Source organism: Idiotropiscis lumnitzeri, chromosome 14, assembly GCF_059441095.1.
Source record: "Idiotropiscis lumnitzeri isolate Australia: NSW breed Sydney's pygmy pipehorse chromosome 14, RoL_Ilum_1.0, whole genome shotgun sequence".
In the NCBI taxonomy this organism is placed as follows: domain Eukaryota; kingdom Metazoa; phylum Chordata; class Actinopteri; order Syngnathiformes; family Syngnathidae; genus Idiotropiscis; species Idiotropiscis lumnitzeri.
This window is the reverse complement of record NC_142404.1, coordinates 3,279,551-3,305,636: the sequence shown is the minus strand read 5'-3', so window position 1 is coordinate 3,305,636 and position 26,086 is coordinate 3,279,551. Positions and strand designations below refer to the sequence as shown.

Sequence of the window (26,086 nt, the reverse complement as noted above, 5' to 3'; positions counted from 1 at the left end):
ATTTCAGAGTGCATGTCAGCACACCCTGCTGGTTTAAGTCTGAGACTACTGTGTGTAGACTATGACAACTAAATTCTGTGAATACCTCATTTGGTGACGATTTCACGCAATCAGTTAGAACAGACCAGTATGTACGTGCGGGAGAAAGTTGGACAAAAGGGTAGCTGTCCCAACGCCGTAGTCTGTATTATCATTCATGTCATTGCAAGCAAGAAACATCACGGGTTTAGACAACAGACTGGAAAAAAAAAACGCTGCCCAACATTCACGTCATTGCAAGCAAGAAACATCATGGGTTTAGACAACAGACTGGAAGAAAAAAAACACTGCCCAAAGCACACCACGCATGACATCTCTCTAACCAGCGATCTGATTGGCTGAGGCTGATAGGCTCCCAGAATGCCTCAATACTCTTTTTGTGTTTGTTTTATTTCTTATATGAATGGCATGAGAGATGCATGTTTTGTGTTAATTGTATTTCTTTGTTTTATTGTTTGCTGGTATGCTGTTCAGTGATAGTTTTGGTTTTGATTTTAAACCGTGACTAAGGACTGTGGTGACTAGAGAAATCCCTCCCCTGACATTGGCTATGTTGACATGAGAACTCTTAAAGAGTCAATGGTACTATCATTGACAAAGATGCCTCTCTTTGAATGAGAGCTAGCACGTGCCTCATAGTGTGTGTTTTTAATACAGAAATAGCACCAGCAACAGACGCAGGGCCCATTGATACGGCGTCTTTTGGCCGTGGAAATACGGTAATTTGTGCAAATTTGTTATGAAACTGATAGCCCTTTGCATTAATCAATACCCAAGAATCTCTGTTTCAAAAAGGTTGGTGACCTTTTATATAAGGCATCTGTTACCAACACAATTATCAGTACAAACAAACAAAACAAAAACATGCAAGCAACATACAGTACACTATTCACAGGGCGTTAGGGAAACTCAATTTTCTAGTGAAATTTTAAATTTCTTGACTGCACATCAGACTATACAAGGTTTCATTACTTTTTGCACAACATTTTGCTCTTAAACAAGAGGTAGAACGGCAAGTCACGTTTTATCCATGCATCATTTAATAAACATCAAACAACATCCATTTCCAGTGCCTCTCTGTGACTCTTCCTGTATGACAACCTGCTTATGACAGTCACGAATGGTCTTTGAGAATATCACGTTTGCAGTCTCACAAATACAAGGTTCGTCTTGTACTCAAAACTGCACTATCTTAGACGGATATTGGGACCAGGCATGAAGTTGCTGAGATCACAAAACCAAAACATTTGGTAGTCGAGTCTGACAAGCCGTGACAGAGACAGTCATAAAACTGTTATCAATTGTCACCAAAATTCACTCTATACAAACACACACATAAATCTCATAAAATATGAAAACAAGCCCGTTAATATTTTGGAAATTATGACTTTTTTCTCATTAAGCGACAATAAGCTGTCGTGAGCACCTATGGAAAGGAAAACAATGTTATATTCATTAATTCATTCCTTCAATGTCTGTAAAGTCCAAAGTAAATATGCGATCATTTTGATATTTTCAGAGATACATGTGGGCAAGCGTAGAGATGAGCATGTAAATTTTTATAACGATTAGCTGTAGTTTCCTGATATTAACCAATGTTGACCTTTTTATGCATGAAGCGCCAAAACGCAATGGCTTCTCCTTCTAAAGCACACCTATAATTAGAGGTGCCTTTGATGAAATTGGCCCCATGCATTTAAATGACGCCCAGGCTGAACAGCCGTCTTTAATGTCTCCAAATTATTTTGTTGAGGGGGTGTCATAATGTTGTACGACATGTCTTGTACATGTTGGCGCATTCCAGCAATTTGGTCAGATGTCACTGGTCGCAATGTACCTCACGCAAAATGCCCCCCGCCCTCCACAGCATTTGAGGCATATGCACACTGTGAGCTACGTGTAGGGATAGGCGACACTGCCAGGCTTGACTGGGCCTTGTCTTGCTTCTGCCATGATCAGGCTCCAACAGAGGAGAGCCAAGTAGTTATCAGTTAGGCTTATTTGCATTGAGGTGTGCCATTTTTCTGTCAAATAGATGCACATTACCTGATTTAAATATGTGCAAATACCACCAGTTCACTGAGACGCATTCTGCTTGGCATCACATTTAGTAATGCATTTTACCATCTGCATGTTGTTTGTGAATTAGACGCTTGCTCCAATTTCACCGTTTAGCACCCTAACAAAAGCTACGCAATCCTTTTGAGAATTGGGCCCACAGTGTCTGGACCACTTTCAAAGCATAACATAAATAACCATGAACAAAAATCTAAAATCTGATAAAAAATTTTTTTGCAAGTAAATTCTTGAAAAAAAATGCGCTTGTGTGGTGAAAAAAATGTTTGCCAAAGAAAAAACATTTTGTGGCCTTTATGTGCATATTGGTGACTCATAACGATTCCCCTCTAGTAAAAACCGTGTCACAACATTGTGAAGGTTGCAGTTGTCACAGAGGTGTGGAGGGTTAGTAACGCTCGTTTTGAAGGCATTTGTTGTTTTCCTAAGTGTTTCTGCTTTTTGTCTTGTTAATGAAGTTAAGAATAGCAGAGCAGTGCTGTCTCATTTGATTTTGCAGAAAAATCCGGAGTCCACCCAGTGCAAGACCAAGAAAAGCCCAAAACATTTGGGAGTTGACTTGACAAGACCAAGACTTTAATCTTGTGGTCTTGGTTGTGAGTGTGAGATGAAGATACTGATGATCAAGTGTTGGGTGTTGTCTTTGCCTTATGATGTCAAAATGTGAATAGCCTCACAAGGAGGACTACAAATAAATTTTGTCGTTCAACTTCTTATTTGAGAACTTCAAGTAGTCCAAAAAATACTGAAACATTTGAGCAGCTGGACATACACATTCAAAGGTTTTGAGGTCAAATTAAATTCACTTGTAAAGGTTATAGTGCATTCGAGGTTCATCCTGAGATTTCCACAAAAGCTGAATACCCCTAACTTTTTTTGCGAGAAGTGTACTGCTTATTACAGACAGAGGTGTCAAAGCCAGGTACGTAATGAGGTCAATTACCTGGCGGTTGGTTCACAATCACCTGTGGCAAAAGCAAATCTGCGGCAGGAATTTTACTTTCTAGACCTAGATTTCACACCTCTGGGTAAGGTGAATACAAAAAGGCTTGTTTTACACTGTCAAGTTAAATAAAGAGGAAATTCTTTATATTTTTCAACAATTGTCTTGTTTTGAGTTTTTGACTATTAGCATTCAGGTTATTGACAGCGTACCTGTATAACTGTTGTTGTGTTGTGCCAGTCTCTTTACTTAGGAAATAACTGGAAAACAAATTTCACATTTTCAGCAGAACATATTTCTCATGCTATTAGGTTATGTTATCCATTTATAAACCTTACACAGATTTAATGCTCTCATCATAGCCCAGAATTTGAGAGACTTCCCAGCTTCCTGAAGTCAAAGGAAAAAGTTTGATGTCATCTCCCTTGAAAAAGGAGAAGCAAAAGCAATTCAGTCGTCAATATTTCTATGGGAAAATTGTTCAGAAAACAAATCAGAGGACACCCTGTTCTATCACTAAATGTGTTCAACTTTTTACACAAGGCAGAAAAAACAGTTGCATTTTGATTCAAACTAGTATCACTTTTACTTGGTTGGAGATCATGGTCACATGGCGGAATGCTCCAAGTACAATGTGTTGTAATGGCAATGTCATGAAGAACGTTGTACAGTCATTCAAAAACATTGGCTCTTCATTCTAGGAAAAACACAGAGAACAAAGGCAGTTGTGACACTGAGACAAATACAATATTTATATAATATTTCAGTTCATGTAAAAACACAACAAATAATTTAAATAAATAACCAAAGGACTGGTCTTGTCTTTGACATAAAGACTATGTTTTTTAGAATTTTTATGTTCACTGATCAAGCACACTTAATTACAAAGCTTGTTTGTTCAATTACCAAAGACAACCCTGAAAAGAAATCTTCCAATGAATGAGAGGTAAGAGGTGTAGTTAGCATCACTGTCGGAAAAATGTGCTCCTTATTGTTGTTGTGCACACAAACCTATCTAAAAGCTGTCATTTTAGACAAGACATTGTTAGTATTACTGGATATTATCATAAACAGCAAACAGGTGGGGCTCTAGTATACACTTTATACCTACACAGTAATATATAAACACAATAATTATTTGATGGGCTGCTTTTAGTGAGTTTGCTAAATAAAAGTTGAATAATGTAAAAGCGGCCATTACACCCTTCAATTTTTACTTTACGTGGCCTTTAGAGGAGAAAATTTGGACACCACTGGGTAAGATGAGCTCATGTCTTCTGTCTCATTACGATTGTTTTTGTATTTTTTTATTTGGTCTTGTCAAAGTTGCTCCTATCGTGTCAACCAATCAACTCTCCTCTCTTATCGGCTTTTTGTGTTTCTGTTTGTGGGTCTTCAGTTCCTCTGTTTTTATTCAGTGTTTGCCAGATCACTCGAGCTGTTTGTCACATAATTTTTAAGTCTTATTCCCCCCATTGCATTAGGCTTTTTTGCTGGTATTGTTTCTGTGGTGCCTTTCAGTTTCATTTAATAAATAATTGTGAGTTTGCTGCCAGCAATCTATGCCTGTGCTATCTGTAGTTGAATCTGAATACTTGCATCAGTAATCATTATTGACACTATCTACAGTATTTAAGAAGTTGACTTGAGAATTTCTGCAGTTTTATCTCGTATTTCTCATTGTTCAATGATCATACAAAGTAGATGTTCATTGTTTTGTTTTGAAAGATGTAAGTACCTGTCGACCTATCCACTTATCTGAAATCATCACATGTCTCTGGAATGAGAAGACCAAATCGCCACAATGTCAGACAGTTTCTGTACATTTTGATGATCATTGAAGGAAATCAATTAGAAAAATAAAAGAATTAAAAAAAAAAAATCCTACCTTTGAGCATTTATTAGTATGTATGTCGCAGAGCGTAAGAATGGCCATGTTTTGTGCCCGATTGACCCAGCGCACAGCCAACTTGTCCACTGTCACCCATTTCACCATGGTGATGTAATCTTGACTAAAATGAATAAATAACATGAAGTGACAACTTATGAATGCAGTTTCATTTTTCGAAGTAAGTATTTGAATTTGTAAACAAAATTTGACTGCAGTTGTACCTTTTTACGAGACTGTCCGGAGGTAACAGTTTAGTTGTTTGGGAGCTGCCATTGAGAACTACAACATAAAGGCTTACAGTGGGATTGTTTTGACCCATCTAGATCAATATAAGAAGAATGACAATACATTTAATTAAATCAAATCAACTGTGACAATTAATTCACAGTGCCCTGCACGGACGGTCATGATAAGAAAGCAACACACTAAAATTATTCATATCTGAATAAGGACTCATAATAAGTTATGACGGTGGGGTCATAGTAATGAAATGGACGACAATTTGCATATGTCCATGCGGAGAGAAAATTGTAACGTGCAATACGAAGGCCCTAGAGCAGGCAAGAAAATCATGGCTCATATTATTCCTGTCGACTTAAATCCTTCACTTCCTGCATCACAACACTGTTCTGCTTGCTGTGAATATATAAATTTGACGTATTTTTCAAATCATAAATAACTGCACTAACTAGTCTTGTGATTGGAACATGTTTTGACAATAACAAAACGATTAAAAAAAAAAAAGATTAAACAAGGGAGTCGTATCTTCTTAACTGTATGATAACAATCATTTGAAAAATTGATAATCAAGGAAAAGCATGTTCTAACAACCAATTCCTTTATTGCAACATCAAAGCGCATACTGTGAGCATGCAGGTTTCTTGCAATTGTCCTCCCACTAAATCACAAGTCTAAAACTCCTGCACAGTTTGGCTTCGAAATAAACCGTCTTTATTTCTGTACTTGTTTTTACCACAGTTGTACTGTTTGTAATGAATTGATTTGATGTTTTCACTGATTTGCTGCTTCACAGGGAGTGCACATTACAGGATGTTTGATGTTAAACAAAATTGGATTATGTGAATTAGTGAGATGAATTCAAATTTGGGAAGAACTCTGCACAGACAAAATTTATGTCAGCCTGACGAGCCCTAAACCAGTTATGATCCTGAACCAAAAATATTGCTGTGTGCATTACTTGGATGTTGAATTAGTTGCCACACAAAGTAAAATAGTTCAAAATTTTATGATTATAACAGAAAGACTATAAAAATCCAGTGTTTAACAAAATTACAATATTTCATGTGACCAACAATAAGGATCTTAAACACAGAAATGTTGGCATTCTGAAACGTGCATTAAGTAATATATCCTTGGTTCTGTGTGTCCCTACTTTTGCATTAATGACAGCATCAAAGTGGGATGGAGGCGATCATCCTTTGGCACAATTAGTAACGTTATAACCCACGTTGCTTTGATATTTACCTTCTTGATAACAGCCCATACAATTTCAATCGTGTTCAAATCAGTTGACTTAGCTAGCACATCAAGTCGTGTGACATGGCTACTAAAACATGTATCGGTCGTTCTAGCTTGGTTTCGTTTTGCTTGTCAGTTTTGGCGGAATTGGGGAGCGTATCCCCCGGCACCGCACCTGTTTCTCATTCTTATCTGTGGACTTTAAAAGGATAACGGCATCAACAACCCGCTGTCGGATTATTCACCTTGCTCACTTACTATTCTTCCAAGTGTTTGATTTCCTTGGCCTAATAGCTATAGTATTTTTGGTGTTGTTACTCATGCAGGTTTGTGTTATGTCATTGGAATTTCCGTCTCACTTTTCTGAAAACTGATTTTGTGTTGTTACAATTGCTGTTTGCATTGGTTTTGTTATTTAGTTTTTTCCTGGCTTGGTGTTGCCAGTGCCTTTTGTTGTACTTTGTCGGCATTTAAGTTACGCTTCAAGTGCTCAAACATTTTACTAGTCGACATCTGCACTGGTTGTGTACTTGATGAAAAGACAATGGACCCACACCAGCAAATGACATGACTTTCCAAATCACAACAGACTGTGGAAACTTCACTGGACTTTAAGCCGCTTGACATTTGTGCTTTTCCAGACTCTCGGGGACCTTGATTTCCAAATAGAATGCGGAATTGACTTACATCTGAAAAGTGGACTTGGGACCACTGGGCAACGGGCCAGTATATTTTCCTCCTTAGCCCGGCACAGACTACACATATTTTTGATTCAGGAGTGGCTTGAGTCATGGAATTCTCCAGATGTAGCACGTCATGCAGTCCGTTTGCGGTTGTTCTTAATATACCAATACCAGTTTCAGTCCATTCTTTATGCAGCTCCCACACATTTCTGAATGGCCATTGCTTGACAATCCGCTCAAGGCTGTCCCTGTTACTTGTGCACTTTTTCCGGTCACGTTTTCCCCTTCCCTTTAACACTCCGTTCCAGCTCTCAGTGAGCGTCCAGCTTCTTGAGCAATTTCTTTTTAAGACCTTTTCTCTTTATGGAGGGTATCAATGGTGTTTTTCAGCACAACCATAAAATCAGCAGTCCTTCCCCATGATTCTGAAGCCTACTAAGCCAGACTGAGACCATTTAAAGGTTGAGGAAAATTTCTGTAGTTGTTTTGCATGTACTAACTGACAAGATTACACAGGGGGCCTATACTGTTGAAATTTGTCATCATATTCTAACTTTGTAAAACACTGGATTCTTCTTATTTTTGTGTCTTTGAGTCATATAAACATTAAAGCAAATAAATTGATGACATAAACATAACATAAAAGTTTTACTTTTTGATCCAAATTATTGAAATAAATGGACTTTCCCCTCAATTTTCTAGTTTTCTGGCACCCATCTGTAATTCATCTTAAATCAGAAAGGTTTTTGAGACATTTGACAAAATGTGTTAACTAAATTGTGCTACAATAGTTCAAAAGAAAAGAAAAAAACCCTACCAGTGGCACAGATCCCCATATCCAACCCTGGATTTGCTCTCTCGGCTTTAAAAGGGGTTCACTGATAATCAACATTTGTGTATAGTACTAAGCATTTAACAAAGCACTGACGTAAATGCATCAAATGTTATGGCCAACCAACTACTGACATTTTATTCAGCTTTTAGGTAAAACCAGCCTTACAGCCAAGTCTTACCTTAGGATATGGGTACTCTGTCCCCCTTGGGTAAATCGAACCCATGTAAGAGGGAAGGAGCATGTTTGGGACCAGAGAGTCATTAATAGTCAGGTAAGCAAGTCTTGAGCCATCAGGTGACCACCAGTGAGCTGTTTGAGTATGCAAAACCTCCTCTGGAAAAAACAAGAGTGTTCAAATTAAAACTGCAAACCAGTCAACGGTGACTAATACTTGAAATACAAATATCTATCCATCCATTATCCAATCCGCTTAGCCTCACGAGGGTCGCGTGGGTGCTGGAGCCGATCCCAGCTGTCTTCGGGCAGTAGACAGTACACACCCTGAACTGGTTGCCAGCCAAACACGGCATAAAATTTTATAGCACCCGATAGTTTTCCATTTTGATCTCTTACTGGAGATGCTGTAGCAAATTTGGTATCAAAATCAACATGGAAAAAGTGTCAGAAATATTGATGCAATTATTGAGAGTATATTTTTTTTAAATCATGAAAAACCAGCACGCTTGTTTTGGTAGTATTGATAATATTCTACCTTCATATAGCCAGTCTGCAATGCCATTGAAGATGACTCCTTCCTGTCCAGATGAGGTGAGTCTCCATGAGCTGCTATGAACATCTGATTGGTAGTAAATGTTATTTTCAAAGATGTAGATCTGTGGGAGGAAAAGGGAAAAATAATTTTAAAAAATCATCTTGGTCGCATCTAGATAACCAACATTATGAAATAGTCTCATGGTTCATTTTCAAAATATGCATAATTTATCAAGTAAAATTTTGTATACATCGCCAAGTCTCCTCGCCGAGTATTTTGTGATTTATTGCTCAAAACACGTTTTGCTAAGGCTAAGACAAAAATACAGCATGCCTAGACAGTTTAGTTTGTATCTGTTGAAAGTGGGACTTACAAATCTTGTCGCGTAAACTCAGGAATTTGTACACTCTACAATATGTTTACCTCTTCTATTTCTACATAAACTTAACTATTTGATTCACAGTTTTCCAATTCTTTGGACAATTAATTTAGTTTCAGTCAAATTCAAGCATAGTTGTAATTTTTTAAGTGGAGTTGGTTGTAATTTTCATAGATCTATAGATCAAATGTAGTCTTACTTTTTTGTTTAAGAAAATAGGTTGAAAAAAACCCGCCAAAACCCATTAACCCTCGTACAGACAAAATAATTCAATTGAAATTTTGACAATATGGCAGTGTTACTTTTGCATTTTCATTCATTGCATTTAATTTCTGTCCTTCTCATGTCATTGACTTACATAAGGTCTTACTAGGGGTAAGGTACTATTCAAATTATAACTAGTACGATGCCAATTCCGGGCCAAATTTTCATATCTGTTTTAGATATTTTTTTGCCAGATATCTCTTACAAAACATGTATTTTTTTTAATAATACGACCAAAGCTGTCAAAAGTATCCAGTTGGTATAAATGTTGCTGCCTTAAAGAATTGTGGCTAATATCTTTTTTGTAAAGGTCGGTCAGGAGTAATTAAACTAAAGGATGCTTAAAGGTCTCATCCAGACACCTTTCATAAACATTTGATGAATTAAAAGGATCGCTTCTTCCAACTACTTCCAAGTCATCTGGCTCAAAGAGGAGAGGAAAGGAAATTTTCTAGGCAAAAAACGAGTATTTCAAGAGGCCCTTGTTCTGACAAACCATTTCCCCCACATTAGCAAGATAATGCATGTGCAGTCAAATGCTAAAACTGATATCAACTCTGTTTTTTTTTTCTATCAGCGTGAGCTGTTCAAACTGATACTACATATCCTACACTACTACTGTATATTACAAATCTAAATAAATATACTAAACTAATGCTATATATTACAAATCTCTCCAGAATGTCATGTCATTATCCACACCGCTTATCCTGTGCTGGAGCCTATCCCAGCGGAATACGTGTGAAAGGCGCATTATACCATGAATTGGTCGCCAGCCAGTCACAGGGCACACCTAGACACCGTCACTATGTGGGAACTGAACCCATGCTGCCCGCACACAAGTCAGGCGAATGTACCACTACACTATCAGTGACTTTCTCCAGAATGTTACATTAAACAAAATATGAACATGAAGCACTGGAGTTGCATGGCTGTTGCTGCTTTCAAAATGCTTGAAGTTCTTTTCTGAATTTGTGCAGCACTTTGAACGAGGGCATTGTATTCCTTCAATACATTGGCATTTCATCCATCCATATTCTGTACCGCTTCTCCTCACTAGGGTCACGGGGGGTGCCGGAGCCTATCTTCGGGCAGTAGAGTGTCCAATCGACCTGCCATGCACGTTTTTGGAATATGGGAGGAAACCGGAGTACCCGGAGGAAACCCACGCAGGCACGGGGGAGAACATGCAAACTCCACACAGGATGGCCGGAGCCGGGATTGAACCCACGCCTGATGCTGTCTCTCACTGTGAGGCCATCGTGTTACCCAGTCGGGCCACCGTGCCACCCCATTGGTATTTCAGTGATTCTTAATTATGTGACCTGTTGATTTGTTCTGTTAAAACTGAGATTATTATTCTCTGTTTGTCTAACAGTTTTACTGCTTGTATTTTTTTTATTTTACTAATTTTATTTTAATTTTACATATTCATAGGAGAAAACTTACATATTCACAGAAAACATGGTTTTATACCCAGCCCAACCCACAACACACACGCACACGAACGAACGCATGAGCAACAATCACCCTTTCATTCACATCAACATTATTACTATCATCGTCATCATCATAATCATAATTTTCAGGGTCATCATCCGAGCAATTTCGACGACAAAAGAATCAATAATTAGTCATAAATGATAAACACCCTAAAAAAGGAATAAAAATAAAATAACGTAACATACAAAAGGGGGCACATTAATCTTGAAAACAGCAAATTATGTCAATCTCGGTAAAGACACTTACTGTTGTGTTCAGATCGCTTCTAAAACTATAATGATAAATCCTATTTTGAAAGTATTTTAAACATAAATTGTATGTTGTTTTAACTTGGAAAAAAAAACTTTTTACCCAGCAATTGGATAGTGTTTAGTGCACAGTTCTTTTAAAAAATACCCAACATACTATTCATTGCTGCAATTTTAAAAAATTACCCCAGTTATCTTCAACCAAAGTTTAGCAATCCTTCAGAACATGGTAACATGGACAGAAATAAAACAAATGCAACAGGTCCTCCTCTTCCTCCTCACAAAACCTGCAGTGGGGATCATTCGCCATTTATATGGAGACTTGTTTTATAGAATATTTCAAGTGGAAATATTGTGGAATACGAATCAGATGTGGTATTGTGAATTGTTTTAATGCAATATTTCCGTAAGATTGGAACAGAATGAGCAAGGTCTGTTAAGAAAAAGTGATGTACCTGTAAGGGTACAATTCCCAGAATGAAATTATTTAGATATATCAATGATGTATTAAAACTCTTTTTATTTTGACCCTTCAATGACTGAGGCATGAGTTGATCTGAATGGATGGCGTACCAGCTGCTGACCACCAACACCCCATGAAGCAAACTGGAGGACTGAATTGGAGACTTCTGGAGGATTTAGCTCCATCACTTCCCTGGTACAAGAATATTGACAAAAGAGACAAAAAGGCACTTAGGCACAAGTCACAAATGTATATCATCATAAGTCATAAGCCACTATTATAAGAAAAAAACATTTCTTCGCTCACTGACCTTGTATACAGGTTGTAGATTAGGTATGATGCCATGAAAGAATGTTGATATACCTTAAGCATGGGGGAAAAAAAGTTTTTTCAAAATACTTTCCCGTATTGCATTTAGACAAAACTTTCTGAGCAGATCAGAAAAACTCAAGTAAATATAGCTCTGAAAATGGAAAACCCATCTTATGTAACACTTGTGCTCTCTTCCACCTACGGGGGACGCAAAGGAGAGCTATCCTATTTGATGACATTCCCAGCAGACTAAACGTACACTGCTTGTCTTGGAATACCAATAGAATTGTTTGCACGCAGCAATACAATGCATTTAACTCAACTCAACTTTATTTATGGAGAGCTTTAAAACAACCACCACTGCATACAAAGTGCTGTATATGGGGCAAAAAATAGTCATAAGACAACAAAGACAGTTAAAACAATACATTCATGTCAAAGAAATTAGGTCATATTATCAAGTTTCAAACTATGCTTACATGTCATTTTATTTGCAAGTGAACATTGTACCCTTGTTATCCAGTGTTAACAGAAGTGCCTGCACTGATAGAAAGAGACAAGCCAGGCGTTCATTCCAGACTGATACGAAGTAAAAGAGTCTGACATCCAAGGACACAAACTGAAGTCACACTGACCGTTATGCGAGGGGTGTTTCCATTCTGTATGAGTTGCATATTCAAATGCTTTGCTGCAATACAATAAAAACCATGCGGGAGCAAAAAACAGGAGCTTCGCCCCTGACTGCACGGGGCTGCTCCGCGCGAGACACAAAGACAATCTTGGCTGGTTGATTCATTTTGTTCAGGCTTGTTTTAATAGAAACTTCCCCGACAATTCATAATTATGTTATCAATGATTAAAAACAATAAAACACAAAAAATTCCAAAACAATACAGAGTATAACGCTGTGTCAAAATCAAAAGAACAAAAACGTATTTGAAGGCAAGTTTTAAAGGTGGACAGAGGTTGCCTAATGTTTAGTCATTTAGTCATTACAAAGAGAGGGCCGGCAATGAAAAAGGCTCGATCCCTTCTGAACCTCTGCTTAGTCCTCAGCACCTCTGATAGCATCTGGTCCGCTGACCTGAAGCACCAGGCAGCGGACTTGTATCTGACCCGACATTGGACTCACATAATATTTTTATCGGCTTGACCGACTCCAACAATGTTTTTATTCCTGAAAATCAACTACCTCCTTCAAAACAAACTTGAAATTAAGTTCTTCAGATCATCAAAATATCTGAATGGTTAACATGACCATGAGCACACTATTTTCTTTCAGTCATGTCAGCCAACAGCGGGATTATACAATTAAGTTTTAACAAGCATTAAGAACTGGCATTAGCCACATCTTTAAAAAAAAAAGAAAAAAATTAGGCAACCTGCAGTGACAATTTCTGGCACTTGCGGCACTGCGTCAAACTTTGTTCAGCACTTGCAGAGGCACCACAAAAAGAGGTAATTGTTTTGTGTTGTTCATCAGCACGGTGACTAAGGCAAAGGCTTCCATGCCATCTAAGAAGAGTGGTGAGCATAATGAAATTAATGTAATTTTGTAGTCATAAAAATTGTATTTTATTAGTTTTACTCTTGAAATTCTCTGGACTTGGACTCGCACCTTGTGACTCAGACTTGACCTGAACTTGTTAAAGGTTGACTTGACTATATCCCTGCCGGGCAGCTGCATAGAGGTAGAGGAGCTCAGAGGGGTCACCCCCTTTAATGGTAAGACCATTTCAAGATTTGAAAACAAAACCAAATTCTGTAATGTACACTGAGCCAGTGATTGGACATCAGAGTTGGAGTTATGTGTGCCCCCCTTTGAGCGCCAGCTCGGAGATAAGGAGCAGCATTTTGGACCAACTGGAGACGCTTGAGGGAGGACTGGCTGACTCCAAAGTAAAGTGCATGACAGTAATCCAGCCGAGATGTGATAAATGGATGGATTACAGTTTCGAAATGAAGTTGAGAAAGGAGAGGCTTTGCCTTATACAGCTGCCTATGATTAAAAAAATCTGGATTTAACAACAGCCCTAATTTGCCAGTCCAATTTCTAATTATGGTACTGTCTAGTTTAAGAATGAGATTAGATAAATCACTTGGTGGCCCAAGTAGGCAGGAGGAGATGTACAAGTGTCACGAGGACCAAACATTTTTAAACATTTAAATTCATGACATTACAGTTGAGGTGTTGCCCTCATTAGAATCATCTAGTTTTATGAAGCATCGCTTTGCTACAAGGGCTTTATCGCCAAACTACATTTCATATCGCAAGTGAATTTTATGGGAAATGCAAACTTTAAAGTGCACTGTACAATACAACAGATAAACATGTCAACGCTGATGCATACCTAGGACTTAAGTATTGCTCATTGACATTTGCAATAGTTTTTAAAGGTTGTCAAAGTTGTAAAACAATCTCAGAGAATGCTTTGTCCCTCTGATAACTATGGAATATAGATAAATATTTGTGATTAGCCAGTGAGAGACAGCATCGGGCGTGGGTTCGCTCCCGGCTCCGGCCATCCTGTGTGGAGTTTGCATGTTCTCCCCGTGCTTGCGTGGGTTTCCTCCGGGTACTCCGGTTTCCTCCCACATTCCAAAAACATGCATGGCAGGCCGATTGAACACTCTAAATTGCCCCTAGGTATGAGTGTGAGTGCGGATGGTTGTTCATCTTTGTGTGCCCTGCAATTGCCTGGCAACCAGTTCAGGGTGTCCCCGTTTTAGGTGACACCTAAAACGGGAGCCAGAGAAGACATTCGGACATGATTTTGAAGAGGCGAATAAAAAAAACCATCGAATCTCCATGTGGTAGCAACGGGGAAGGCTGTTGGGGTGAGCAGAAGTGACCGTGAGACGGAGACAGCCTTATTTTGATCTGTATCGGCGTCAAAGAGCGCGTAACTCACTTGATGCAGACGAGCTAAGCTATGCTATATGCTATAAACTATGCTAACGTCGCCAGGCCATTATACAGTATTTCTTTAGATGTTTAGAATGAGAAATAATACACAACGTTTTGATTTTTAGGATGTTTGAGGTATTCTGACTGAAATGCAGTGGAATCAAGGTCACCAGTAGTCATTTCCATTACCTGTAATTGTAAATTTGAATGTGAGATACTATTGCAGTCAGATGCATATGAGATGTCATTTTGTTGGCACGATTTTGATCGCCACTGTTTTGCTTGTTGAATAACAAATGAAAAGTGAGTCATACATGGTGTTTCAAAAGATAATTGTCAATGTTTTATTAAATGAAATTGCAACCTAAAATTGTGTAATATTGTATTATTATCGAAAATGGTTCTATGTCGATTTTTTTTTGCAGACAAATATAGCTTTTTCTTAAAGAAATGAGACAAAAATCAAATGTCTTGGTAAAAATAAATAAATAATTATAATAAACAGGTCATGTCTTATGGAAGCATTAAAACTTCATTGAAGATTCCTGTGCATTGATGGCGAGCCTCCCAGCGTAAAGAACCAAGCACCATGGTCATTGAGGAAACTCGACGGTGTGGTAGGAGACTTTTTTTTGGGACTGTAGGAGGAAACCAGAGGACCCATGCAGGCATGGGAGAACATGCAAACTCCACACAGGATGGCCGCATCCCCGATTGGAATCCTGGATCTCTGCACTGCGAGGCAGACGTGCCAACCACTCGATCGCCGTGGCGCCCATCCATTAAATGTTAAATAAATTATTATTTTTTTAAATGTTGGATTGTTAAGCGAGCTTGTCATAGTGTTTGTTTGTATGAGCGCATTTCACTAGTGTGTATGAGCACTTTTCAGTAATGTGTATGAGCGCATTTCAGTAATGTGTATGAGCGCATTTCAGTCATGTGTATGAGCGCATTTCACTAGTGTGTATGAGCGACATTTTCACCCATGTGTATGAGTGGATTTCACACGTGTGTATGAGCGCATTTCAGTAATGTGTATGAGCGCATTTCACTAGTGTGTATGAGCGACAACATTTTCACCCATGTATATGAGCGCATTTCAGTAATGTGTATGAGTGCATTTCACTAGTGTGTATGAGCGACAACATTTTCACCCACGTGTATGAGCGCATTTCACTAGTGTGTATGAGCGCATTTCAGTAATGTGTATGAGCGCATTTCACTAGTGTGTATGAGCGAAAACATTTCACCTATGTGTATGAGCGCATTTCACTCGTGAGTGTGAGAGCTATTCCTGAATTATGTCCCGAACGGCGCCTCATACCAGACACTGCTCTTCACTGCCATCATAATGAGCCACACACAGCTCATTACCAAGCATGCTCTGTTCACTCACACTGCTAGCGTCATCTTGTCTTGGATGTACCAGCTATGCACTGTGATTTGGACATTACTGATAATCGTTCCATGCTGGTTCAGATGCCAAACAAAGTGCATACATGAAGTAGGCTTGCATTGTGACCATTTGAGGACCAAAACAAAATTACATTCTCCATTTTTCCTCAATTAGATTCATGATGCAACTCATTAAATTTAACTAAATTTATACTCACTAATCACAAAGTTCCCACTCTTTTCTTGAAATTATTTTCCAGGACTTTTTTCTCTGCTACAGTATGAGTCCAAGTTATGACAACATACATTAACAAATTCCACCCCCAACCTTTTGAGAAGTGTTATTTTGTGTTACATTTGTACCTTATATTTTGTACATTTAACCAGATTGCGTTGTTACGAAATACCATACCGAATTGGCTAAAAAAATAAACAGCTCTGAGAGCTTTGAATCGATTCTCATTGTTACCCGCAAAGTGCTGTTCAAAACAACGACTCATTGCGAAAGTCACAACACTAATATAAGAGCTCACAAGGATGTTGAAATCTAAATTACTTCCAATGCTAAGTAAAATCAATGGAATAGAGTTAATTGTCTAATGAGGAACTGACGGGTTGGAGAAAGGCCATGCTTGCACCCAGAGCACGGCCACAGCCAGGATGACGAACCGAAGCACATAACTCAAGCTAAAAACTAAATTATAAGTTTGAGCGCCACCCTTTGGCCACATACACATTTAATGGAGCAGAATTCCTAATAAAATTATCTTACACATATTTATTGTTTCTGGAAATGGAGCGAGTGAAACATGGCCCAGTAAGACTACCTTGGTACCACAATACTACAGGACGCCCACTTCAGTTCTCTGTCACTCAACAAAGGGGGCAGAGAGAGAGAGAGAGAGAAATACCTCACACTCAATATTCAGCACAGCCCTACAGCAACACTCCTCAACTAAAAGTTGACACGTTTGGCATTTCTTTCGAGAATGTTCAACCTTACTGGGTCTGTAAAGAAATTGCAATACTGGGCAGTAGAACTGTTCAATTTGATTGGTTTGTAGTGTCACATGGGCCAGGAGTGTAAAGCAGAGATGAAATAAAGTGTTACAGCTTAATGTTGGTCATTGAAGGCAGCTGAACGCAGACATAAATGTCTGTTTACCCCCTTTGAGTTCACCCACAAGCAGAGAGAATCAGGGGGAGGGAAAATTATTTTCGAGGACAACTGAACCTTTTCCAGGACATTTTACCTAACACATGGAAAAATAAGGAAATACGTTATCAATGACTGGAAAATGTGAAATGTGTCAATAGTTTCCAGGTTTCACACTGTAAAAATGGGGAGTGATATTTACTTGAGAAATCTTGAACTTTTTTCCCTTTGAAATTGTAAGTAAATTTTACGAGAAGAGTTTTTGAATACATTTAAATGTAAAAAGCCTTTTTTCATGCACTGCACATTTAATACACAGGTGAACTCAATGCGGTGAAGGACCAAACCCATACCCTCAATGTTGGGAGCCATGCCACGGATACAGTGCGTTAATATATTATAGGTGTCAGGTGAAAACCTCGGAATCTTGCCACCAAAGCTTTGAAGATATCAGCAATATTCTCACCCACAGGCAGAGAGGTATAGCTCAGGTGTAAAGTGTCCGTCTCTATATCTGGAGGTTGTGGGTTCCATCCTCAATAATATTGAGTAACCTTGTGTATGGAATGGGCTGGGTAAAAAAGTAAAATCTAACTTCATTTGAGTGGCTTTCAATAAACTGGTAAAATTTACTCAAAATCTCTTCTTGAAAAATTTACTTAGAATGTCTGAGTGAAAAAACAACTAGTTTTTTTCCAAGTAAATATCACTCCCCATTTTTTACAGTTTTTACAGTATATGTTAGCAGTTTGTTTTTTTTTAAGGGATAATCCAGCCAGCATGGTCCATCGAACAAACTCAATTCAATTTAAGTATCCTGTTCTCAGGCAAATTATATTAGTTTGCATTTTCTATTTGATCAATTTACTTTGGATAAATCAGTACAAAACTAAGGAGTTTAAAAACACCTCCTGGAAATGAGCATCATGGCCACGCCCCCTCCCTCCATGTTTTGGTGGGAGTCACGGGAGGGACTGATCACAATAGTCAACATCCATGCCTGCCTACCAGCTGCCTCATCACACTTCACTACACGTTAGCGTAGTTAAATGTCCGAAATATAACCAGTCGTGTTTCGTGTGCCCATTCTTGCTCATGTTCGCTTCAGCCTGTGTAAGTGACAACAGGTCGGCACTGTAGTTTTGATTTTGTGGAGGTGATCATATGAGTTCACGTTTGATGGCAATAAATCAAAAATATTGTGCAGAACGCTTTTATACTTTCACAAGTTGAAGTGGACATGAATAGTAATGTGCATTTGCATTTTGGTGGCGATCGTTAGCCGTTTTAGACAACAGGACTGCCAAAGCAAGCAATATTACAATACTTGCCTCCAAGCTGTGATGTAGACAGCTGAGACGGGAAAGAATAACAAGCCAAGCTCCAAAAGGGGGCATGTCGTAAAGCTCATCACAAAAAATCCCCAAATCACTGCAGTTTTCTTGAGGGACGGATTTTAGTACTGATGTAATTTTCACATGTACATACCTTTTATATATTGTAAGTGATAATGTTAAATCAATTCATTGGATGCATTATTATTACTAACATATTATCATTGGTGGTGATTTAAAAACGTAAAAACTATGTTATTTTACTTTGCTATGAAAACACAAATCTACATCTTTGTTTGAATCCAGTATTTTATGTATATTTTATCTATTTGGAATTCAAACTTTGTTTGTAGAGTGATTTTCATAAACATGCAATACAAAAAATCAAATACAGTAAATATGATAATAATAATATCGCATTCAATCAATAAGAATAAATTAACCAAATTAGCACAAGTAGTGCACTCTTGTGACTACAATACTTGCTCAAATCACAATTGTATGTAAAAAGTAATGAAGTACAAAATTGTACAAAACACGATAGAGATCCGGTTGTTGGCATCACGCATCCCCCAATGCCCTGCACCAAATACAAAGAAGGCCATTTTGGCAAAGGAAAAAAACGTAATAATTTGAGTAAATGCCACACTTCAACAATGGTAGACAGGGAGCAAAAGAACTGGTGAGCATTGTACAGGACACCAAAAGAAGAACCAATTCAGGCGTAACGCCGGTGTTTGGGCTGACTGACGGCTCTTATGGCCCGCAGGTCGCTCTCTTCTCTCGTCACAATCGAGTGCGTGGTCCAGGGTATCTGTTTTACAGAAGGCCGAGATGCCTACGTCGGCATCCCCTCTTTTTCCACGGGGATTCCGGCGAGCGCCACATTCCTGACAGCCTCTGAGAGAAGCCGGGCAGCCCCAGCCACCTCCACTCTGCAGCGGTAGCAGCCAACATGGCAGATACTGCGTGTATGCTCTATAAAAGGAAATTCCTCTTCATCTGGATTGGCTGAAAATTATCATAGTTTATCATACGAGTGTGTGATTGGTCCATCGATGCCTTAATGACATGATTACGTGGAATTAAATGCATTCCAATAGGCCCCCTAGAACGGATGTACTATGGGGCCGAGTGAACGACAGAAATTTCAAGTGGCACAATAATATGAAAATATTCAACTATACGACTTCTGACAGGACTTCTTTACTACCATCGCGCCTGTGGGTTGGTCAACTCATGGTAAGAATGTCAAGGGATTGAAAGAAATCAACCACATTATTCATAGACACCATTGGTCCGGCAGCAAACCTCGTGAGGCGTAGTAAATTCTGACAAATGCTAGAACATGGTCAACTTGCCTTGCCCTGTCACAAAAATCAAGATTTGCCAGTTTTTACGCGGCGCGCACATGTGCCTGTCTACAAAATTAGGGCTCCTTGGGTTTCACTACTGCACAGAGAGATATACTAAACCAATGTAATGAAACAGAATCAGCTATATTACTGCTATGGTCATAGACTTATAAATATAAATGATTTCTTCTTTGATTATAAATAGTATTATAACTTCAATAGTTAACAAGGCTTCAACAGGATGTGCAGTATGTAGAAAGCGAAAGCTCCCTAGGGAAGACTGGGATAAAAATGTTAGTCACACCTCATGCTCATGAACTATAAAGCCCTGCAAGTAAAACACCACTCGCAGCAAGCATCTGTATGCGGCATGATTACTGATGTCTTACCTGCTTGACATCATATCCCAGAAGAATAAAGTTCAGATCAGGAGAAACTGCAAACTTTGAAGCTTTAAAGGTGGACTGTGAGAAGGACACGACATCAAAGACAAAACATTTGAATGCAAAGGACTTTCACAAATGTTTCAAAAGCTAGTTGACCTTTTTTTTTTCTTTCAAATGCTGCAGTAAACACTTACAAAAGTTGTGTTTTTCAGCAAGAGCTCTGTCCTGTTGCTCTCTGTGTTGATTTTCAATAAGTCTCCATCCCAGTTTAGAAAGATGATTTCTTTTTCTAAAACAGAAAATATCATTTTCTGTACTGCTTGTTCTCAAGATGATTTGAAGTGGTTGTGATTCAATCAAGGGCTCATATAGACAAACATTCACACTTTGCCATAAATGACTTCTTCAAATCATAACCACCAGTCTTTATTTCCGTATTTGAAGGAGGAGTTGGGGAAAATTTTTTATATATATATATATATATATAGTTTATAGTACATTGGGAAAATGATCTGTGAAAACAATCCCTCGCTTATATCTTATACCTCTAATTTGATTTTTAAATAACACAGCCCTGAGGAAAAACAAGTAAGACAGAAGGACTGACTAACAAGGTGTCTATCTTTTGGTGTGAACCTTTGAGGACCTGCTGAAGCCCATCACGGCATATTCGCCTGTGGTTAGCACAGAGTGCCTCGGGGCGGTGAACTCTGTCCCTGACTCTTCTCTCTATACACCGATATCAGCGTTTTCAGCCATGAGTCCGTAAAATGTATCAAATTTGCGGACAACACGACCCTCATCGGGATTAACTCAGACGGTGATGAATCTGCCGACAGGAGGGAGGTGTCCTGAACTGTTCGCCTGGTGCAACCGCAACAACCTGCAGCTTAACACCCACAAAACAAAAGATATGATTGTGGACTTCAGGAAGATCACAGTCCCACGGTGGCCCTCACCCTGACACAACCCTCCACCTCGAATGTGGATTTCTTCCGCTTCCTGGGCACCACCAACACCATCACCCAAGGACTTCAATTTGAGACAAGCCATGTTTGATCAATAACCTCTTAAAAATGAATGGTGAATAAGTTACGTAAGAAACAATTTATATACATGCATATATACATTCTAAGATTATTATTGCGGCTCCACCTGCTTCTCTTCTTTTTCCCCAGCAACACTTATTCCATCAGCTTATCAAAGTTACCATCAGTTGTCAGGTATCAAAAATGGGAGTTAATCAGTAACGGATTGATGGGCCTTCTGTCAGTACAGACGGACGGGTATAAACGCCCACCTCTGCAGTTAATGAGTGTGAAAATATTAAACTACAGTCAATCCTCTCATCTTATCTGGATGTATTAGTTGATTCTTCCAGAGTACATAATTCACAAATGAAATTTGAGAAAATAGTAATGCTTTTGGTTATTGATGCTGCCTGAATCCTAACTTAAATGTGTATATTAAATCTTAAAAAATAACTTGGCTCTATTTGTACACAACATGAAAACAAGGAATCCTTTCAAAAAACACCTCCTCACTGTGTTACTCACCATTAAACAATTTAAAGTGCATTTCAACCAATTTTGAGTTGCTTGCAAACATCTATCTCTACATAAATCAAAGGAGACAAGTCAGGATGATGTATAAAGAAGAAGTGACATGGAAAATTAATTATTTTAAATCTTAGGTTAAATTAGTTTACCATACAAAGAAACATTGCACGAAAATAGCATTTCAATTTGCATGCAAATCGTCATTTTCAATCATCCCATTGGTAACCTGATGGCCATTGTATCACTCACACTCTGACAATAAACGCGCAAAAGAATAATTGGTAAAATCCCAGTGGTACCCTAGGAGACCGAAATTCATTAACAGGACATTAGAAAACAATAATAAAAAATTATTGAGCCCAATGAGTTGACGTGTTTGCTGCAATAACTCAAATGTAATCCTAAAACCACAATCCTTTGAGGCCAAGAATCCAATTAAGGCATTTGACAGATCTAAATCACGGCAGGTGTTTTCTTTTGTAAATATCCTTTGGATGATCGTTTGATAAATCAGTCCCCGGGAATACAACAGACAATTGACAGTGAACACATGGAAACAATATTAATATGCCTAAAGATTGTTTACAATTAATGAGTAATGAAATAGTCCATCGGCTCTCAAGTGTGTCCTTGGTTGTGCCAGGACCTCATGCCGGTGAGACAAACACTTCAACAGGCAGGCGTCACAGTGGGATCGTAACTAACAAACTTTCTGAGTCTCTGGAGGTGTACTGAGGCAGAGTAAGGCTTAAGAGGAGAGTCAAAACAGCGCAGAGGATAATTGGCTGCCCTCTCCCCTTCCTGTCGGACATCGACACCACCCGGTGCCTCAGCAGAGCACAGAAGATCATCAAGGACAATACTCACCCAAGCTCACAAATCTTCCACCTGTTACCCTCAGACAGGCGCTACATGTGCATCCACACAAAGACAAACGGACTGAAAAACAGTTTCTTCCCGCGAGCCATCTCCATGCTTAACTATTGCCAACAACTACCCTTGCCTTGTAGAACTGCAACGTGTGGCACCCATTATTCAGAATCAGAATGCCCATTATTGTGCAATAAATAGAATATATATATATATATATATTTCTATATAAAATAAATCTATCATTTTATTTTATCATTTATATTTGCAATGGAGAGGTGAGCTCTCCAATCTCATTGTACACTGAGTATAATGACAATAAAGATTCTGAGATGCCTGGGCCACCTCAACTGGCACCTCTCAATATGGCGGAGCAGCGACTCAACTCTGAGTCCCTCCCAGATGACCGAGCTTCTCACCCTATCTCTAAGGGAGAGCACGAATACCTTGCGGAGGAAATTCATTTTGGCCACATGTATCCGACCCACAACTCGTGACCATTGGTGTTGGTGAGAACTTGGATTGACCAGTAAATCGAGATACAGTCCGCATCACAGAAGATGCTGCCCCGATCTGCCTGTCCATCTCCTGATCAGTCCTGCCCTCACTTATGAACAAATTCTCAATATACTTGAACTCCTCCACTTGGGGTAGGATCTCATCTCTGACCCAGAGAGGGCACTCCATCATTTTTGGACCATAATCTCAGATCGGAAGGTGCTGACTTTCATCCTAACTGTGTCGCACGAACTGCGAACACACAACAGTGAGAGTTGGAGATCGTGGCTTGCAGAAGCCAACAGTACACATGAGGACCATGCTGAGGGTATAGAGCAGGTTGACTGTTCTATGGCCGGGATGCTAAACACACTGCTCCTCTTGAATCTGAGATTCGACTTCCCTGTGGTCTCCTCTCCAGCACCCCTGAATAGACCTTACCATGTAGGCTGAGGACGGTGATCCCTCGGCGGAACACACTACGGTACACCTTCTTAAAAAGGCGGACCACCACCGTAGTCTGCTAATCCTGAGGCACTGTCCCTATCCTAGCCCGGGTCTTTGCCACAGAGCAGCTTTTTAACCACATCAGAAACTCCAGACTCTGCTTCCTCAAAGGATGGCATATCAGTCGAATTGATGAAGTCTTCAAAACATTCTACCCACAGACTTACCACGTCGAGGGGAGCAGCCCCTAGTCACCCCTATACACAGCGTTTATGGTACACTACTTGCCCCACTGAAGACAACCGATAAAGAACTATGAAGCCATCCAGAAGTTGATTTTCATTGCATCGCCAAATTCATCCTATGTCAGAGTTTTTACCTCTGTGACCGTCAAATCTGTGTTCTGCTTGGCTCGCCGGTACCTATCAGCTGCTTCATGACAGGATGAGGTACAGGTCTAAATGGCCAACAGGACTCCTCCTTCAACTTGACGGTGACCTATACCACTGGTGTCCAAAATCTTAGACAGGAATCTTTTAGACGTTCCCAACAAACACTCAAAATAGGTTTGCGTCTGCCATGTCAGATCCAGATCTTCATCCGTATTGGAGCTCACATACCGCCAGATGGTAATCATTTGACATTTCCACCCCTCTCTTCACCCAAGTGTCCAAAACATGTGGCCACAAATTTGATGACACCACCACAAAGTCTATCATTGAACTGTGGCCTAGGGTGTCCTGGTGCCACCCTTACGTCTGAACATGGTGTTCATTATAAACAATCAATAATGAGCACAGAAGTCCAGTAACGGTCGGGTTCTAATTGGCAGTGCCGTTCAGTCACAACCTTCCAGGTCTTACTGACATTGCCCAGGTGAGCATTGAATTCCACTAGCAAAAAGAGGGAGTCCCAAAGTGGAGCGCGATCCAGCACAACCTCCAAGGACTCCAAAAAGGGTGTGTACTCTCCACTGCTGTTTGGTGTATAGGCAAAAACAACAGTCTCGAAGTGGCCTCCACCCAAAGGCGTAGGGAAGCAACTCTCTTGTCCAATGGAGTGAAACCCAATGGAGAGGTGCCAAGCTGGGAGGCACTAAGTATCTCCACACCTGCTTGACACCCTTCACCATGGGAAACTCCAGAGAGGAGAGGGTAAGACCCATCTCAAACTGTGTGTGGAGGCAAGCCCGACTGTCCTCTCTCTCCCACACACCCACTCGGGCTCCTTCCCTGCCAGAGAGTTGACATTCCATGCCCCTTGAGATAGCTTCTGCAGCCAAGGATCAGACTGCCAAGGTTTCCACCTTTTTCCGCCCCCTTTTGCCCCTCCTACTGGTGGTTAGCCCATGGGAAGAGGGACCCACGTGTCGCTTTTTCAGGAGGTGCCCATCCGGACTCCATGGGTGCAGGAGCTCAATACTTAACATGCATGTATTCCATTTTCCCCCAAAGCTTTACTGGATGATGTTATTATTCCAATCAGCCTTCTTTTCATTAGTATAGGCCATGTTCCACATTTACCTCTTTTGAGTAATTTTTAAACAGAAAACGGCTGCACACCAACACACAGAATTAGCCATTCAAATATTAACTGTCCAGACTAAACTATTTTAACTCAGCAAACATGGGTAGTAGTATTTTTTATGTTTTAAATTGCAGTTACTTCTTCAAAATACATACCATTGATCCACTTGGCATCTGGAACATGTACTTGGAAGTTCCTTTGGAAGATATCATCCAGTGTCATTTGTGATCCCAAAGAGTTTCCACGGTCGTCTACACAAAACAACAACATAAGAATTTCAATAGGTCAAAATGCTGAATAAATTTATTTTAAAACAGCCATAAGTACAAACAGACTGAAGGCCCATAGCAGACCTTACATACATACATTATCCTCATGAGGATCAGGGGAATGCTGAAGCATTTCCCAGCTTTTTCGGGCAGTAGGTGGAGAACAGCCTGAACTGGTTGCCAGCAAATTGCAGGGCACAAAAAGACGAACAACCATTCACAATCACACCGAGGGACATGTTAGAGAGTTCAGTTAACTTCCCGTATTTTCACGACCATAGGTTGCACCGTATTAAAGGTTGCGGTCTCGGTTGAGGATGTTATTCCTGTATTCAGCATGTCTAAACATACCTAAGCGCAACATGCATGCATGCTAAAACATAAGCGAGCATGCATGGTAGCATGCTTGTTTTTAAGAAGGCAGCAGGAGCAAAAATGATCGGTTGTACTTTATTGAAGTATTTAACGATGTACTCATGTCAATTTCTGCTACGTCCGCATCCACAAATCCGTCAAAGTCCTCATCTTCTGTATCCAAAATGAACAGCGGGG

The 26,086-nt window shown here is 39.5% G+C and overlaps 1 protein-coding gene across 3 annotated transcripts in view; it reads right to left on the bottom strand.

Moving 5' to 3' along the window:
• Window positions 1–26,086, bottom strand: part of LOC148323149 (inactive dipeptidyl peptidase 10-like) — a 117,204-nt gene that overhangs the window by 27,651 nt on the left and 63,467 nt on the right. For all 3 annotated transcript variants that reach the window (XM_088315686.1, XM_088315683.1, XM_088315685.1), the window contains 13 exons: window positions 25,421–25,516; window positions 20,559–20,653; window positions 20,368–20,442; window positions 11,826–11,878; window positions 11,626–11,707; window positions 8,659–8,779; window positions 8,125–8,279; window positions 5,171–5,268; window positions 4,947–5,070; window positions 4,797–4,835; window positions 3,648–3,755; window positions 3,397–3,482; window positions 3,271–3,318 (listed from right to left, as the gene is read on the bottom strand). In XM_088315686.1, the coding sequence (XP_088171812.1) occupies window positions 3,271–3,318; window positions 3,397–3,482; window positions 3,648–3,755; window positions 4,797–4,835; window positions 4,947–5,070; window positions 5,171–5,268; window positions 8,125–8,279; window positions 8,659–8,779; window positions 11,626–11,707; window positions 11,826–11,878; window positions 20,368–20,442; window positions 20,559–20,653; window positions 25,421–25,516 (1,180 nt within the window). The remainder of the gene's footprint in view (window positions 1–3,270; window positions 3,319–3,396; window positions 3,483–3,647; window positions 3,756–4,796; window positions 4,836–4,946; window positions 5,071–5,170; window positions 5,269–8,124; window positions 8,280–8,658; window positions 8,780–11,625; window positions 11,708–11,825; window positions 11,879–20,367; window positions 20,443–20,558; window positions 20,654–25,420; window positions 25,517–26,086) is intronic.